Source organism: Mastigoproctus giganteus, chromosome 3 (assembly GCF_048544385.1).
Source record: "Mastigoproctus giganteus isolate SK-2022 chromosome 3, ASM4854438v1, whole genome shotgun sequence".
Classification (NCBI taxonomy): Eukaryota; Metazoa; Arthropoda; class Arachnida; order Uropygi; family Thelyphonidae; genus Mastigoproctus; species Mastigoproctus giganteus.
Window position 1 is genome coordinate 110,454,474 of NC_143577.1, and position 18,759 is coordinate 110,473,232.

General features: G+C 38.1%; 1 protein-coding gene across 1 annotated transcript in view; it reads left to right on the plus strand.

The window, feature by feature from the left end:
• The first annotated feature begins 548 nt into the window (after nucleotides 1–548).
• The window catches only part of LOC150088221 (actin-binding protein WASF2-like), a 241,434-nt gene continuing 223,223 nt past the window's right edge, over nucleotides 549–18,759 (plus strand). The window contains exon 1 of the mRNA XM_090370634.1: nucleotides 549–849. Within this exon, the coding sequence (XP_090226760.1) occupies nucleotides 573–849 (277 nt within the window). The 5' untranslated portion in view covers nucleotides 549–572. The remainder of the gene's footprint in view (nucleotides 850–18,759) is intronic.

The window sequence follows — 18,759 nt, forward strand, 5'->3', positions numbered from 1 at the left end:
GGTAAAAATTAGTTCCTTTGGCTGTTCTGAGAAAGTTATATATATTTAATACGTTCTAGCATTCTTTTTCTTTTCTTTTTTTTTTTTTTTTCTTTCTTTCAACGCTTTATAATTCTATACGTGCAGCCGAGTGACGGTCTGGCGCTAGTCTTTAATTGTAAAACAAAAAAAAAAAAAAAAAAAAAAACCCAGCTATTAGCTTTTAAAAAAAAGTTTCGAACCGGAGGGACTAATAAACACAGATGACCTTGTAAACCAAAGGTAGGCGGTTCCTTTCCTTACTGTTCTACATACGCACTGATGGCCAAGTACAAAGCTTGCCGTCAGATGGATGTGTTGTGTCACACCTGAGGGTGCTCTTACAGAAGCTGTTACTCCTCCCTCGCTGTTTCCATGACATCGGGGATTCTCGACTTCTGTCGGAACAGCCCGGTAAGTGGAAGCTGTGGGACCTGCCAACGCCATACGGAACGCTGAAAATGCCGTGGAGTTCGAACGGGTGAGGAGCGGCGTGCTCGTTGTGAGCGCTGGAGCACGCGTACGGTTGAAAATGTCGGTCGGAATTTGACAGGATGCCGTTCAGAAAGTGGAAAGTTGAACCAGTATGTTTAAGTCGGAAGACGCTGCCTCCCGACAAATCTGTTAAAGATGAACTGGAAGCAGTGTCGAACAACACCCTTGTGGAATGTCTTCGTCAGTTGACCTCCGTGATCAAGTTGGCTCATCATGTTTTTGGAGATATTAGTGCAGAGTGCTCTGTCGTCCAGCAACGTGCCGAGAGGTTGCGGGTCAAAGTGCAGCGGTGTGAGGAGTTAGCGAATACCTTGGATGCCAAGTCCGTTGTAGTCCGTAAGTAAAGATATTATTTATTTGTATATTTTCGTGTTCGAGTTACCTACGTCCTTATTTATACTAATCGTTATATCGAAAGCGTTTTCGATAGAAGCCGTAAACTAATTTAAATATATTCAAATTATGAACGAAGTAAGCTAGGGTTCAGCCACTTGGGATTCGTCGGGGGAGGAAAGTGAAGCTGTTAAGTTTATATTGTGACAAGGAACCAAGGTCGGTACATGAGCTGCAAGATTCCGCAATTTATGCAGTTATTAAATGATACTCGTTAATAAACGCCATTAGTAAGTAATCGCGGTTTTCTCTGCCAGTTTGTGTCTAGAAAACACCAACTTTCAAGTCGTAAATAATTAACCTATAAAATAATAATTGTCTATTAATCTTAATCAGTAAAACCAGAAGCTGACATCTGTGACTGGATTTTAAAGTTTTTGCAATAAATCTTAATAATTGGCCGACACTGGAAGTTGTGCTATCAGGTTTCATATTGCTTTCCTTAATTAAAGGATTTGATTATTTATTTTACAGCAAGGTGTCAATTGCGTAATTGATATTTGTTTGATATTTGTCTCTTTTCGATTATTCTCCTCTCTCTCTCTCTCTCACGTTATTTTTTTAATCTTCCCAATTTCATTGAAGACTATTAGCGTGTATATCCTTGAACGATTGCAAATTTTCCCTTCCAGCTGACTGCTGTTCCTTGCATCACTTATTGGACAATACGGCGACGACTTCACATTATTTAAGCATGGAGAATATTTAGAAAATTTCATTACTTCATTTATAATTTATGCCATATTAACTAAAGCCCAAATCCATTTGGGAGTTAGAGCAATAATCAGTAAAAAATACAGTACTTGAAAGGTGGTAAGCCAAAACGAGGTAGTTTGTTGCCTGGTGCGAAATCCTGTAATAATAGTATAAAAAAAAATAATAATAAAATAAAATAAAAAAAAAGACCAAAAATGTTTCAAGAAATGGATATTCGGATTTTCATTAATCCTTTTTACTTCTGTTCTCTGTAAAAACCTTTCTTCAAGTGTATTCCCGAAAACTTACAATCTATAGAAATTCAAGTGTAATGTCAACAAGTATCTTTTGTCCTCTCAGCCTTCAATCCATGGTACCAAGCACTGTAGTTTCTTATACTTTCTCGTTTGGGATGTAGTATTAATAATAATAATCGAAATGATTCATACTGACAGCTAAAAAGTCAACTTTTCGTGGCTATTTTAAAAAGCGAAATCATTGATTTTGCCACCTCATTCGTAAAATTAAAAATTAAAAAAATAATAAATAAAATTGTGCCTGCGCGTGTAATGCGCGCTTCTGCATCTATTGCATAGAAAATTGGCTCTGCATTGACTCAATATTCTGCATGTGGTGATAACTAGGCATGGGACGAAAAATCCCAAAGAATTAAGGCTACCCAATTTTTAGAAATGAGGCGTTATGTTCTTTAGCTAATATTGTACACGTAAAATTCTAATTTGTTAGGTTTCGTAGGTTATCGTTGAATTACACGGTAAATGAACTATTTACCACAAAATAGATAGCGCAAAATAAGGAAATAAAAAGAAAGGCATTTTTAGAATTCATTTATTTATTTTTGTAAAATAAATATCGTAATTATACTTTTGCCCTTTTTAAAATTTTTATTTTTTAAGGTAAAGTTAAGTGTTCCGATTAGTTTGAACCGTTGCTGTTATACTATTTTTTATTGATAGCGTTGTAATCACGTTTCATTCATGGCCCACGTGCGTTATCATATTTTAATAGTAGTAATTGATAATTTGGAAGAATTCAGCATTTGTGTGCATTTGAGTGCGTTACTCATGCATTTCTCATTATCTGAATTATTTTTAATGAATAAGCCTGGATAAAGTGCGTATTAGTTTTTAATTGTGGGGTGTTGTGAATGAAGATTCACGGGATAATATTTACCGAGTGTAATAGTAGATGGCGCTCACTGTGATCGTAATGCATAGTTCCATCAGAATGGAAAACTGCACTAGTGGCTATGTGAAAGACAGAAAATCTTGATTTCCAAGAGTGATAAGCGATACAATTTTCAAAAATCCTAGCCTTGCTCTCTAATATCATCATTCTTCTCTTGGTGATTCCCTTCTCTCTCTCTCTCTCTCTCTCTCTCTCTCTCTCTCTCTCTCTCTCTCTCTCTCTCTCAGGGTAACTAAGAAATTTTTTTGGCTGGTCCAGCAAAAGCCTCAGGCTTCCTTGTACAATAATAATAATAATAATAATAATAATAATAATAATACAATACAATTTTATTTATCAAGAGAATTCGTTTACAATAAATGTTGTACAATACTTTACGTTTACAATAATAATAATAATAATAATAATAATAATAATAATAATAATAATAAATAGTTTACTTGTTATTAAAATATATATATTAATAAAAAGGACAGTGTACTCAACGATATTTATCATGACCTTGAAGAAGAAGAATTAATTATCCCATTCCTTGTATCATTACATATAAGAGTGAGAATCGTCATTAGTAGAAATGTCTGATTGAGGTGATCATGTCATAGTATCCATTTTGCTGTTTGCGTGTTGATCACGCAGATCCCACTCATTTAAACGGCACTGCCGAAACCAATAATCATACATTGTTGATTTTGGGTGGGGTCACTATATTTTCAGAGATGAAAAACGGGAGAAAACGAATTTTGAAGGAGGGTGCGGGGTAGAATCGGAACATTCGAGGACCAAACTATTAAAAGATAAACGAGACCAGAACTGCGGTATCGTTTATAATCGTGAGCATTTGAATTTATTTGAATTTAAATTCAAATGATGAAGAATGTTGTTGTAGTAGAATTTTAGGAACATCAGCGATTAAGGCCGTATTGCTCCGTGTATACTGTCTGTAAATTGCGTGTTCCGAGGTCGACTTTCTGTTTTCTGGATGAAAAATCCGAGTTTCGGGGAGAATAAAAACCATGCTACCCTCGCCTAAGATCGACTAGCCACGTTGTGAAAAAGTGACTGAAAATTCCTGAACAGCCCCATAAAAATTCCTCCCGTCATTGACGGGACTCAAACTCGGGTCTTTTCCAAGCGGTATGGGGAGGATGGCGATCATACCAACTGTGTTGTTCTCCGCGAGGGCAGATTACTAGGAAGAAATTTAGATTAGATTGCAGAAAGTTTTCTTCTATCTAGCGAGTTGTAAATTGCTGGAATAAGTTACCTCCATGAGTGGTTGCTGATAGCTTGGGGAAATTCAAAGGGAAGCTGTTAGGTACTTACGTGAACAGAGAAACACACAGGCTGTTTTATTTTTTATGTTTATTATTATTTGTTTTTATTTTGTTTATTATTATTTTACTTTGGCCAATGCTGCAAACGGCCTTTGGCGCTATATGGCTAATACTAATTATTTTAAAAAATGAATGATAAATTCTGTATGTCTTCATTAATATATAGCTGCGTAATAAATTATGCTTTTGGCAATACCTTTACTGTAGTTGCACATGGTGAACTATCCTATTTAGCAATGCTTTGGTAATCCCATTTTAACTTGCACTGAAATTCAAGTTGTATAGTTATGTAGTAAGTCTATGCGTGAACGTTTTCCGTTAGCAAGTCCATCAGTGTTTTCGTTACATAGAGGATTTTTCCCCCTCTTAGTCTTTCTGTTATGCGTGGAAAAACCAAGCCGAGGAAAATCGAAACTTTTCTTTTTTAATTAATAGAGCATCACTAAAAAAAATGATAATAATAATAAGTAGGATGTGCAGCAAAATATGCTTGATTGACATCTCACTGATGAAGCTAGGCTATGGAAAAATATTTTCTCGGTAAACAAGGGATATGTAAGAAGTGCTGTCGGAAACGCTTAAGACTTTAATTAGCAGGTAAACAAAGTATCGTGACAAAAATAAATTCTCAGCAATTTCAAGTTAGATCTTTGCTCCACTCTTCTATAAATAATATCGGTGTTTCTTTTTTATTTTTATTTTTCCCCTTGTCTTCCCTTCTGAAAAATATGTGAGTGAATGCGAGCACCTGGTGTTACTTTTAGAACTATTTTTTTAACGCTTGTTCCCATATGGCCAGGATAATGTATTGACCATGCGGAAATGAAAAGCCGACATGCTAAGAGTTTAACAACAACAATAAAAAAATAAAAAAGAAACTCTGCCAGAAAAACCAACGCTCCCATCGAGAAAGTGAACTTTTGATTACACAGGGATTAAGCGTAAAAATTACATTAAGAAATGGATTTCATAAATTATAATCATCTACAGAATGTCACGATTTACATGTATAACTAACATTATATGATCCAGTTCAAATGTTTATCTGGGGCACTTAACTGCTGGAGGATTTCTTTAATTCAATTCAATTCCTTGAGGAATTTGCTGCGATAAATCTTCTCTTTCGAAATGGTTGGTCGGTCGTAGAGTTTAGGCGCATGAGCAACTTAAGCCATACTGCGTCGTATTAATATATCTGTAAATTGCGCATGTTCTGTGCTGTTTGCTCGACGAAAAATCCAAGTTTCCGGAACAAAACACCACGCTACTCTAGCCTAAGACCGACTAACTCAGTCACGTTGTGAAAAATATCCATAAAAATTCCTCACGTCATTGGCGGGATTCGAACTCGAGTCTTTTCACTCGGTGTGGGAAGGACGGTGATTATACCAACTATGTTACCCACGAGGATCTCTCTCGAAATCCATGGGAAATATACATCTATAAGGAGCAGAGGGTTGAGCTGTTGATAGGCAACGAATTACGGATAGACTGCATCTTAGATGCAGCCTGAACGAATTTAGCCAAACAGCAGTGATGGCCTTAGTATTCGTTCAGAGACATCTTCACGAAGTTGTTTCCTAGATTAGGAGAAGAAGTAATGCGTCAGATAGCATCCTGATGGTTGCGATCGAACTGATCTTACTAATTCTTGATGGAAGTTGTCGAATGTAGGGTGGTTGCTAGAGTAGTTATGCTACAAACCGTAGTGAGGCGATGTTTATCGTACAGTCCACAGCAACAGCCAATTCTCAGCTACAAACAACGGATTAATCTGTGCAGAATAAAGTGTTTTTATTCATTATAATAGAAACACTGGAACAGTTTAACTGCAGTTTGAAAATACAGTATTAACACTTAAAAGAAATAATATTGCCAATGCAGAGCTCATATCCAAAGGTTATACGAAAACTTGGATCTGCCCATAAGTTAATTACGAACCATCTTCAGATACTAGCTTTATTTTAAATTTTCCTTTGCCGACCGGACTAGCCGGGTGGGTAAAGTACCTGCCTAGCAACCCAAAGGTCGCGGGTTCGAATCCCGCCTCGGGCTTGGATCAAAGTACTGTAAAAACCTTGGGAGGTGCATTATGGCCACAGAAGCCGTTGCGCCAACAACTACCAAAAAAAAAAAAAAAAAAATTCTCCTTTCCGTCGTGCTGTGTAAATCGAACTTAATATTTCTGTTTACTTGCTAAAAAGAACTTATATGTTTAATACCTGTAGATAGCCATGCTGAGTAGCTTGGCCGGGAAAGCATAGACGGCTTAAGTATAAATAATATATCCACTCAAGTCTGTTGCCGCCCACATGAACTGTAAATCTTTTTGTCTCTTTCAACTCAGATCAGTAAAAAAAAAAAATATATTTATATATATATATATATATATGCCTCTGTATTTATATTAGGAATTTTAGAAAGACCTTCCAGTTTGTGTAGATTGTTTGTCAAATATATATTCTAATTAAATTCTCGTGAAGTTAAAAAGCCTCAGGAGCGTTTCAGGATTTGTATTGTGGATAGCTTTCATGCCATTCCGGAACGCTGTTAACTATAATACAAGCAACATTTTCGCATCGTCAAGTAGAGTTGATAATTTAGCGTGCGTATATCTGCTGGAGGTTTCTGTAATGTTAATGTTCAAATTTAACCCGGTATCAAACATTTCATTCCCACAAACGTGAGTTTTCCATGCGTTGAGACCTTATGCATCACGGCTTTGTGCCCAGGAGGTCATTATGCCAAGTGTTAAGCAGTGTAACGTTGCAGAAGTCAGTTAGGTGGATAACTCGTTTAGTCATGGGAGCTGAAGTTAGATTACTTACCGTGGAAGGGAGATAAACAGGTTAGCCTCATCTACAACACTTTCTCTCGTTTGGCGCTTAGTCTTCTCACAGAACCTTGAGACTAAGTTATGGTTAGATGCAGAGAGACAGTGTTTTTCCCCCTTCCGACTTATTTTTTTTTATTTTACTTTTCCACAGAGTGAAGGATATTGGCTTAATGTGGTCATCCTGTTATTCTGTGCATTTATTTTTTAGATGTATTAATTGCCGAAAATTTTAAAGATTTTAAAAAAATTTTAAAAAGATTTGCAGTTTTGTGGGAAGGACGTCAAGACTATTTCGAATGGAAGATTTGCGAAGTGAATTAGTGCCAATTAATTTTTATCTTTTTGTCACTCTATCAGAATCGGTAATTTTCAGTGTGTTGTTTTTCCCCAGTCTGAGTTTAATACGCTACTGTAATAGTTTCTGCTAGTTAGTCACCTTGGCAGGTAATTTATTCAAACGATGTGCGACATGTTTCCCGAAGTTAAACTTCATGAGAGACAGATTTCTATTAATCCCTAAGATTATTTTCGAATTTTACTCCTTAGTTCACTTCTCTCCTACCAGTGAGAGTGTAACTCACTTGTTCACTTTTTTACTGATCCCCTTTATGGCCTCATACACCTTAGTTCCCCCACCAAATTGTCTAATTTTCAGGCTTTACAGACCGCAACTTCTATGCGGTTCTTCATATGGACATCACTTTGTGCTCCTAATCAATCCGGTTGCCATTCTTCAGACGCTGTATGGATTTTCTGAGAGTGGCTTCCAGGCCTGAAACCAATGTTCCAAATACGGTTTCACCATTGTCTTATACAGAAGGAAAGTTACATCTTCTCTACTTGGAAACGGCCTATAAATTATAGGACGTTTTTCAAATGTGCCTTTCTAGCAGCCTGTTTAAAGTGCATGTTAAAATATAATTTCTGATTGTATCATAATCCTTCGGTATTTTCCGTCTTGAGCTACTCGTAACTTCTCTCTCCTAGCTTAAAAATAACTCCTGCATTTCTGTTCTCCAGGTGCAAAACTGTACATTTAGAAGCATTAAATTTGAGTTGCCATTTTGCAACCATATCTACAACCAACCCGAGTCGTTTTGAAGATATTTGTCGTGAACCGCGGTTCCTATCATCAAACCATCGCGTAACTTGGACACCTTCTCCTGTGATCGTCGTCTATATATAATTAATGAAGTTAATGGCATTGACTAATGTCTTGATCAGCAGTACCGTCACTGCTCTATGAGGAATTCCACTTGCTACGCTGGTCAACTCCAAAGAATGTCCATTTAGGGATACCCTTTGTATTCTTTTAATGATTGAGTTCCAGCGATTGGGTTTTACCAGTAAACTCAATTTACTCCATAAATAGCCTTTCATGAGTAACTGTATCAAAAGCGACTTCGGTATAACTGTATTATACCGAAGTCAAGATGAATAAGGTCAAAGTTATTTCCTACATCCAACTATTTTATGACTTCATCATAACACACTCTGTGACATTGAAATTGCTGCACCAGAAGGAATACAAACAGGATACTTAGAGTAATGATAGTGTAAACTTACCACCGTTGAGGATACACTGAGCTAAGTGTCTCGGCATTCAGTCGTACCATTTCTGATTGTATCATAATCCTGTACCTCTTACGTCATACCGTAGGAGGTAGCGAATAACCTCTTACGGTATGACAGCAGTCGGGGTTAATCTAAACAATGGCAAGTGTGCACAGCGGCCAAATTCTGTCAGTCGGCGTGCGATGGTTCGGCGGGTGATGGAGGAGTCAGCTGATGTCACAGCTCGTTGGATGGTAGCCGGCGTTGCGTTGCAGTAGGTGTGGTGTAAATTTTTCGAAGGTAAGATGATCTTCCCGTTCTGTACTTCTCCGTCGTCCTCGCTGCCGATTCTACGAGCAGTCGTATCTTCCCACAGCCATTGTGGCCAACATCCGTGCACTGTGGTGTTTTCACGGCCCTTACATTCTGTTATTTGACGATGCTACCATCCAGCCTCTCGAAGGCTGATAATCCCCTTTCTGTCGAAGTCGGTTGTTTTGCTTTTATGTCAGCCGAAGCTCCTCCTGATTGGCCCCACATTTTAATCATTTTTATATCTCAATGCAAGTTATCCGCCCGCTGATTTGCATGCCGGTGCGATCGTTTCTTCTAGGTGCTGCAGGTGCTTTCAATGTGACAGGGTCTAATTGGTTAGATTAGCCAAGGAAATCTTCCCTTTACGAATCCATATTGTTTTCCTTTAAAGAGAATTAATTTTCCTTAATTCCTATCGAAATTGTTCTTTGCCGTACGCTTTACCACCGATTAGTATTATCAAGGCTAAATAATGCCAGGAAGCGGGCTTTTTCTGAATCTTCAAAAATATTAAATAAAATTTTATTATCCATTCCATCTATCTCCAAGTCTGTCAATTATTATCTCCAAGTCTGTCCCAATGAAATTATCTATCCAGTTCTGCATTGAACGCTACTAAACTATTAACCTCGACCTAAATAAAATTTTATTATCCATTCCATCTCCAAGTCTGTCCCAATGAAATTGCCTATCCAGTTCTGCATTGAACTCTACTAAACTATCAACCTCGACCACTGTTGCAGGCAATTCATTACAATGATATACACGATACGGCCCAAAAATAAACTTCATGAGATCCAGCTTTCTATCCCGCCCCTCACGAAATTTAGTGTTTGTGCACCCTGGTTTCTTCTCTATCTCTGTCTTGACAGTGAAAATATACTTCAATCGTTCTTTTTATTAGTATTAGTAGTGGCAAGTGACGCAAAAAAACAAGCTTAAACAGCATCAGCAAAAAAAAAAAAAAAATCTTCCCATTTCACCTTTCCATTCTCAACAATACTTTATCTAGTAATTCCTTCAATTATTTAACCTATCAACCTCTACAAAAACAGATGGAAGTCTGTTCCAACAATCACAACCCCTGGCTAAAGACAAACTTCTGCACATCTATTCTGCAACTATCCTTCCTTAATTTGCGTATATGTCCTCCTCATGTGTGTAGTCTGAGCAAGGGGAACAATCCCATGAGCATTGCTCTTGCTCAATCCATTCAAAGCCTTAAACACCTCTAGCAGATCAGCTCGTAGGCGTGTCTAGTCTCCAGAAGCTGCAATTTGCAGAATTTTAACTTTTTTTGGTAAGAGCACCCCTTTGTTAGCCTCAACAATCTGCCCTTCTCTGTACCCGCTCCAGCAGCTCTACATCCTTCCTAAAATGAGGCTTCCAGAACTATATGCGATGCTGAAGTGGTCTAACCATTGCCTTATATAATGGAATAATCACCTCCTTTTCCGTGCTAGAAAAATTCCTGTATATCATTGACATGAGCTGTCCTAGCAACCTATCTGCGCTGATTAGAGAACTTCATATCTGACTGCACAATTACCCGCAAGTGTTTTTCATCATTTCCACTACGCTGAGTACAGTACCGCACAGTCGATACGTTACCCATATGCAGTACTATGCATTTTTCAAGGTTAAGCTTCAATTTGATTCCCTTCAGGGCCGTATATACCTCTATCAGGTCCCCTCCAAGATGTGTAGTTGCCCATCTTTGCAAACCGCACTTTTTAAGCCGTTCTTCATATGGACATCGATTAGCGTCCCTTACCAATATGGTTGTCCGTCTCGGAATCCTTTCTAGAACTTGTTGAGTTAACAAGAACTTGTTAATTCAGTAATGCTTGTGACCAAAGTGATCTTTCGTAACGGTGATATTGCAAAGACAGCTGTCACTGAAGAAGTGATAAGAAAATACCACGAAACGTTTGATCCCCATTATGTACATATTTATTATTCAGAAATAAATATACGAGTAATACTGACATCGGTTCTGGGAGCTTTATCATCTTCAAACAACGCAGTTTACCTACGCATCATGCCGCTTAAGGAATACAAAGTAGTTATAATTACCATTCTGCCACACCGAGTGGAAAAGGCGTGATTTCGAATCTCGTCAGTGACGCGAGTAATTTTTAAGGGGTTTATTAGGCATGTTGGCACATATGCATAAGCGCCTGTGTTATTCGCCATATTGCCTCTGTTACATGCAGACGGTCCGTCTGACTGTCCGCATGTAACAGAAGGACTTTCAGTGGAGGATTTTCATGAAATTTTATATTGGGTTCATGTAGAAAGATATGTCGAGCCAACCCAAACTTAATTCAAATCCAACAAATAGAAATCCGGAAATTATTATTTCTTGTTTCCATACAATTTATATGGGATAAATAAATTCGTAGATTAAACGTAGTTTTAATGCAGTATTGTTAGTTTTAGACAGTCCGTGCAGCTTCACGTGTGTTGTTATGTAAGACTCGTGAACATGTGTCGCTTGTGAAAAAATGCATATACAGAGAGAAAAGAGACTTCAAAAGTACAGTATATGGAAAAAAGCAATAAATATTCAGTTATAATTAAACCGAACGGCTAACTTTAGAGAAACTAAACTTATAGAGATTTTATCAGTGTTCTATACATTTATAATCTTAGTAATTAATTGATAAGAAGATAACTATATTTACTTTTCAATTGACTATATAACTAAATTATACTCAGTGATCACAGAATTCTGTCCAACCCACGAGTAATGGACTCTGCCGCATAGCTCGCAGTATAAAATGCCGAACAACTTCCTACGCCAGAGCAGTGTTAATTTGCATCTGGTCTTGCAAGGCAAAGTGATAAAATAGCAGTTATGGGATGTAGTAGAGATATCGCGAAAGTTTCAAATGGGCAGGATTGTGGGAGCTCGTGCGTCGGATGCTTCCGTGTCGGAAAGGGCACTGTTGCTCACGGCCGCTGTGTGGTTAAGGATTACCACAGGGGGCTGTGAGCAGCGCGTTGTACGGACTCAGCCAACATCGCAAATAGCATGGGGGATGCAAGAACAATATCCCAAATGAAAATGTGCCGCATACTCATGCTTATGAGGTTCCAAAGCAGACGACTCAAGAGACGCCCTCTTCTTACCGCTGGTCATCGTTGATTGCGAATTCAGGGGTGTCAACAACACGCTGGTTGGTCGCTGGAGGGCTTAAAACGAGTGTGCTAGATGGATTAGTCCAAATACCTGGTGAAACATGCCGACGAGTGCCATCGTGTGTGGCGCAAGCAACACGAGTCCATGGATCCATCGTGCATGATGTCCACTATCGAAACAGGTGGAGGGTGATTGCGGGGCATGTTTTGCTGGCAAGAACTGGGAGCCCTGGTGCGTATAGACTAATGTTTCACTAGCGAGGTCTACCAGCAGTCGTGTAATGTGGGCCTGTACTCTGCTGAAGTGGTTCGAGGAGCACAGCGAAGATATCACCCATTTTGACTGGCCTTCATATTTGCTTGACCTCGATCCAATTGAACACCAGTGGGATGTTTTGGAACAGAAAGTGAGGTGTATGGACACACAACCATCATCTATTCCAACGCAGTGGAAAGCCTTGCAGGCAGCATGGCTGCAGATCCCTATGGACGTCTTCCGAAATCTAATTGAGTCAAGTCTTGGCGAATTGGGGCTGTTATCCGTGCTAATGGTGGTTCAACACAGTATCAGGTAAGTGATCATCATTGAGCGATCACTTAAGTGTAACTATATTTTGTATCATTCACTGAAGTAAATATAACTGTATTTCGGTTAATCACAGAAAAAGAAAAAATCAATTTTAAAGAAAAGATAGGTGTCTAAAATGCAACGCGCTCCGCACATAACCTAACTTGAAATGGAAATTACAACTTCGTAAGAAAAAGTTCAATCGATATCACATTTTCAGCATGTTTCGTTGGTACCTAAAAAGCTTTTTAAGTAAATCTTAGCCTCCCCTCCTAACCGCCTCCGACCAAAGAAATCTATTCGCATAAGTAAAAGTATATCCGCGTATTACTTTAGAAAGAATAGTCGGAACGAGATCAAATTCAACCTATGTTCTGTCGGTCCCGGAAAAATTTCATGTCCACGTGCGATTTGAGAACCGTAGTTCCCTTCCTCTGCTCTACGAAAATGGGCATAAATGAAAGTGTTTTCACGTTAATCGACAGGGACAGGAAAAATGCGGATTGCTACCAAATATTTAATAGACATTCTACTGCCCCCCCCCCCCCGGATGGTTCTAAGTTCAAGTCCAATTTCATAGCATTCCCGCTCCAGTTTCCCCTATAAAAATATTAATATAAATTGGAACAGGAGCTCTGATCCATTTCAGAATTGCAATGCTTGCTTAGAATATTTTTGGAATCTTTGTAACAAATTTTCCAAGTCGATGGTTTGACTTATTTTATTAAACATCACGAATTATTACTATTTGCTAATGCGCCTGAAACGTAACGCACTGCGTACATTAACTAACTTGTTTCACAATTTGGCGAGTTAGTTATTATGAGGAGAAGGAAGAATGCTTTTTTACCCTCTCTCGGAAACTCTGGTTTTTGTCCAGCAAAACTCGACCAAACTATATACGCAATTACAGACACAATATACTAACACCTCATAACCTTAGTTTCTTTGGCGCTTAACACATTTTGCTACGTCTATTGTAATGTCTGTTTCTGTGCGTAAGATAATTACAGGGCCCACACAAGTGCTCGTAGTTATTATATAAGTGTAATTTTGGCTATTGCCACTGACCTGTGTCATTTTACGACTACGACTTCCTATCCCAGTAAATAAACAATTTTTCTGAACTCTTTAAAGCTTTAGCATTGATAAAAACTCTTTCACCACCTCTGTTCAAATGGATTCTATCTTTATAAAATAAACCGAGTCTCATTTAAATTGGATCTAGCAGAAACTGTTATGAATATTTTTGGACCTTCTGGTTTTATAACTTAAATTTAGCGAAGGCCTGCGACGTAGCCGTAGGTCATGAATGAGAGTGCAGTCGCACGTGCTCTTTGAATAGACCAGGGTTCAAGCCCGTGACTGCTAAATACGATTCACATTTGTATCGATGATTTATTGTAAACTCCACTGACCTGGCGGTCGTGCCGGAGTATAAACAACAACATTTGTATATTTAAACAAAATGAACATCTTTGTGCGGTTGACTGTCACGGATAGAAGTTTTCTTCTACGCCAAAGCAAATTTTCTAAATGCATTAAAGGTTACTAAAAGAACAGAAGAAATCGTTATACATCGTGTAAGCTGTTCTTTTCCATCTATCTTAGATATTGGTAGAATATAGACTTGCGCTGAACAGATTTCTGGGAAAAGGGTGAATGGTAGGATGGTTGAAGGCGTTGCAGCATCTAGAAAAACATACCGACTTTTGAAACGAAATTACGATTGCCTTTCCTGATGTCAGAGTTTCGTCTTGTAAGTAGTTGCAGTGTTAAAATAAAACTTATTTGTGTTGTGACTGAGGTGATAAATGGGACTTCTTAGTCCCCATTTATCTATTGCTTAACCCCCACCATGACATCTCGTATGACAATTCCCCAACCCCAAAAATCGAGCTGTCACCCGACTTAATTTGATCACTTGGATATAGGACAGCAGGATATATGTTAAGGCATTTTTTGTTGTGGTGTCTGTCTTGATTGGTTGCATCGGGCCTCCATTGTTTCGTTTGCTGTTAGAAAGCCATGACTAAAATGCGATTTTTTTTTTTTTTTTTAAATGAATTTCTTCGGGACGGAATGCCTTTGAAATATTATGGGAGTCTCACTGATATGAGTACATACATCAGCGTAATTCTCCTAAATTTTTTTATTTTAGAAATTTTCTTTATTGGTCGTCTGCATTGGCCGTTCGGTTAAGTGGAGCGAGGTTTAATAGCTCGTTTCTGGCAGCAGTTGTGCTATACTTTTAAATAGGAGAACGTGCCGCTCTGCTTTTTTTTGGAGGGATGTAGGCTTCTGCTTAGTTATTTCTGTATTTTACTTATTTAAAAATTATTTTGGCTATACTCCATTTTATGGGTTTGTCGCGTCGTGAGCGTGGCCGAAGAACGGAGTGATTGTCCGGTCGAGTTCTGTGATTGGGGTGAGTTTTCTTTGTATTCAATAGTCTTTTTTTTCTTCATTTAGTGAAAAAAGGTTACGTTATTACGCGACTTTGGGAGGGATTCAAGCAAAAAGCCGGTCATTGGCTACGGCTAGGACTGCTTTTTTTCTCTTTCTCGCCGAAATACGGAGTTTTACCCATAATCTGGAGAATAACCATTATTTTTATTAATTCTTGCTTTATGCAGTTGCCACCTCTTTCGCATGATTCTTCAGCTACGGCGGCCTTTAGTGTGTTAATTTAAAAAAGTCAAGCTTGCCTTTCCATTTGTGGTAAGAGTTTGGGGTATAAGAAATTCCTGTGGTACAATTCTAAATGGAAAAAGTTGTAAATACAATGTCTCATTGTACTGTTACTGCGATTTGGAGTTCAAAATGATCTACTACCAGTATTCTTCATAAAACGAAACAAAAAAAAAGTGTGAATATTTCGCCCGTCGACGTTCTTCATTTCAACCTCATTACGTACGTATAGTAGAACGTTGGCCTTTGTTGCCAAGAGCTTGATGGCTGCAGTACCAAGGATATAAACTTCGTAGAATCTGACTGCTGAATTGGTTACGCGTTTCATGTATTTGCTATGGAAATGTTTCCGCTTTTTAGTTGTCTCTTTCCTCCTATTTTCCTCGGATTACAAGGAAAAGAGTACACGGTACCAAATACTTGGAAAATATGAGGTGGAAAAAATGGAAGCAGTATTTCTTAGCTGGAAATTTGAGAAAAATTTGTTTTCAACGCTCTCTCGCTGTGGAAACGATGAATGGAAGAGAAAATTGAGGGCTGAATTTTTAGTTCAGACATGTCTGAAATCCTTTCTATTGGTTGTGCAACTTGCGTCAAATCGAGCAGATAAGCGAGAGAATTGACGGTCATCATCGGTATTTTTATTTCTCTGGGCTGACGTGTAGTGAGGAGCGGGCCGACAGATGAAGCAGTATGGAAGTCGCTTACGCGTAAGGCAAGAAGTGGAGAGGGTGCCGATGATATGTTGCCTGGCGTCTTTGGACGAAACGTAGGTTTCAAGAAATCTAGACTTTCACATTCAAACCAGATCAATTATTGACTGAAAGAGCACTCCACGTTGGTATTTTCAATATAATTTTGAAGAAGAATAAATCGGTCAACTACTGAGTGCCGGGCACTCGGGATGAATGGTCGTTAGTGTAGTATCTCAAATAGAGAGCTTTATAGTAACTGAAAAGTTTCTAGTACCCCGGCTTGTCCTAAATTGAGAAACTTACGAAAATGCTGTCTATTTGAGTCTTTCCAGTTGTTGTGAATGACAAGGGTGGGAGAAGCGAGTCAAGTCTTGGGGAAGAAGAAGCGACTGGCACGTGAAGGCTGTGCAAGACTCCGCGCAGGCGCCTCCCCACCGCCTCAACACTGGCTCTCTGAATACCTCCTTGCCGGGCAACTCCAGCTTTGAAAATTGTTAAAAAAAATACTTCTCAAAATTTATAAATGACCTTTATAGAGTTATTAACTATTTAGCAACCTTTTTTGTCACCAAAAGGAGAGTTTCTTAGTACAAAGAAGCGCGCTATCGAAGTACAATAAAAAATTGTTTTTTTTTTTAATTTTAACACAAAAAGTAAATGGCAGATTTCAGTCGGAATAGTTTTCCTTTGATAAGCATCGAATAACGCATAGCTAATGTGATTTTTAAATTTTTAGTTCCATTAGCAACGGATATAAAGGGGTGGGAAACACGAAAATTACTTATTTTCCTGTCTGGCGCCGCCATTTTTAAATTTAAAAATATTTTAAAATTATATTTTAAACCTACTCGTTGAGCTCTTTCCAACGGTGTACAATAAGGTATAGGTTGCCTACATTTATCCCCAATTTCTCAGTCATATTTTTGTCAATAACGATCAACATGGCGTTATGTTGGCCCACATGATGTACAAACCCATGCAAAATTTCAACTCAATAAGTTGAGTGGTTCCAGAGATACAGTGCTGTGACGGACAACAGAGTGACATTATAAGGGTCTTTCGTTAGACTACGGTCCCTAAAAATGAACTCCTTCACTTTCATTTCTCTCGATCCTTACTCGCACAATGACATGCTTTTCTTACTGTTCTCAAGAGATTCTAAAGAGTAGTCATGGCTGGTTATCAGATATGTATACATGACAGTGTCCTAAATAACAGTACAAAATCATGCGAATTCCTTGGTATAAGATAACTATCACTCCGGACACTGTCGAAATGTCTTGTAACTGGACATCCTCCGACTTACCTGTTCAACAATTAAGCACATAATAGATAGCCCCCCCCCCCACACACACACAGATTGGGGGTGTCATAGTATTTCATCAGTAACCTTTTATGGACAAAAGGGTGGGGATACGTACTACGCCAGTGTATAGCGATAGTGGTTACGTTGTACTGAAGTCAAAAATGTGAATAAAACTCCATCATAATATGTCATCGAGTGCATTCAAACTACATCAGCCACTAACTTGGTTCTGTTCATACCTGAAAAATATATTTGATTAAAATTTTTGTCTGATTCGGATTTTCTATCCAAAGAAATTAATGTATTTTCTTATCACTTCATATAAATGCCTGTGTAAAGTGATGCATTTAGTAAATGCTATGCACCACATAAATCTACTTTTTTTTTTTTTTCACCCCACCACAAACCATTAATGATTTATCTTACAGCCTGTTTTAAGTCATAACGGGATTGTCAGCTCTTGGGATGTTTGCTCACCCACATATGAGGAGAAACAGTACCGTCAAGGGTAACGGCATTCCACATAGAATAATTGTACTTCTCCTAGGAGAAGTACAATTATTCTCTGAACTATTGCTTATTTGTATTTTAAGGGTAGGGCAACTCGTTGTGCAGTTATTCACAATGTGAGATACAATATAAAGATCCTCTTTGTGCCAACTTTGTTTTTCCTTTAATGATTATAGTCATGTATAGCTAGTTAGTTAATGTATGCAGTTAAATTTCATTAAAAAATGGCTAAGAAGTGCCAAAAGAGCATTTAACATTTGATAAATGCAAGGTACGGCATTTATGAATGTTATATGGACAGCAATAATTCTAGAATAACATACCAAATGGAAGATAAGACACTCAAGATGGTGGAGAATCAAACGTAGGGGTATTTGCGCAGGCTGTTGGACAGCTGATGATGTTTTGTCAGCTATATACAGGAATTTGTCTACTAGGGACAAGGAGGTGAATATCCCTTTGTATGAGGCAATGGTTAAGCTACATATTAATGCATACAGGTCTGGGAAGCCCATTTCAAGAAGGATGTAATTCTGTTATGCACAGAAAAGCAACAAGATTAGTTAGGACATAGCAGGGTACTCTTATCATAAGGCTCAAGTTCTGCAATTGCAGCGCTTGTAAATTGGACACTTGATTAAAGTGTTTGAGGCTTTAAATAGATTGAATTAATTAAATGCAGATGGCATCCTTACTCTTTCTCGTGCTACACACATAAGGGGACATAAATTGGAAAAGGATGGTTCTAACATAAATGTTCGAAAATTCACTTTTAGCTAGAAAGTGATTGTTGAAACCAACTTTCATCTGAATGTTGTAAAGTGGATAGTTTGAATAAACTTAAGGAAGGATTAAAGAAATTATTGGAGTGGATGATAAAATGAAGTGGAATATTTTTATCTTTTGTTGTTTATGCTGTATAAGCTTGCTTTTCTGCATCATTTGACACTACTAATAGAAGTTCATCTGGCAACCATGTAGCTGTCTTTCTATTT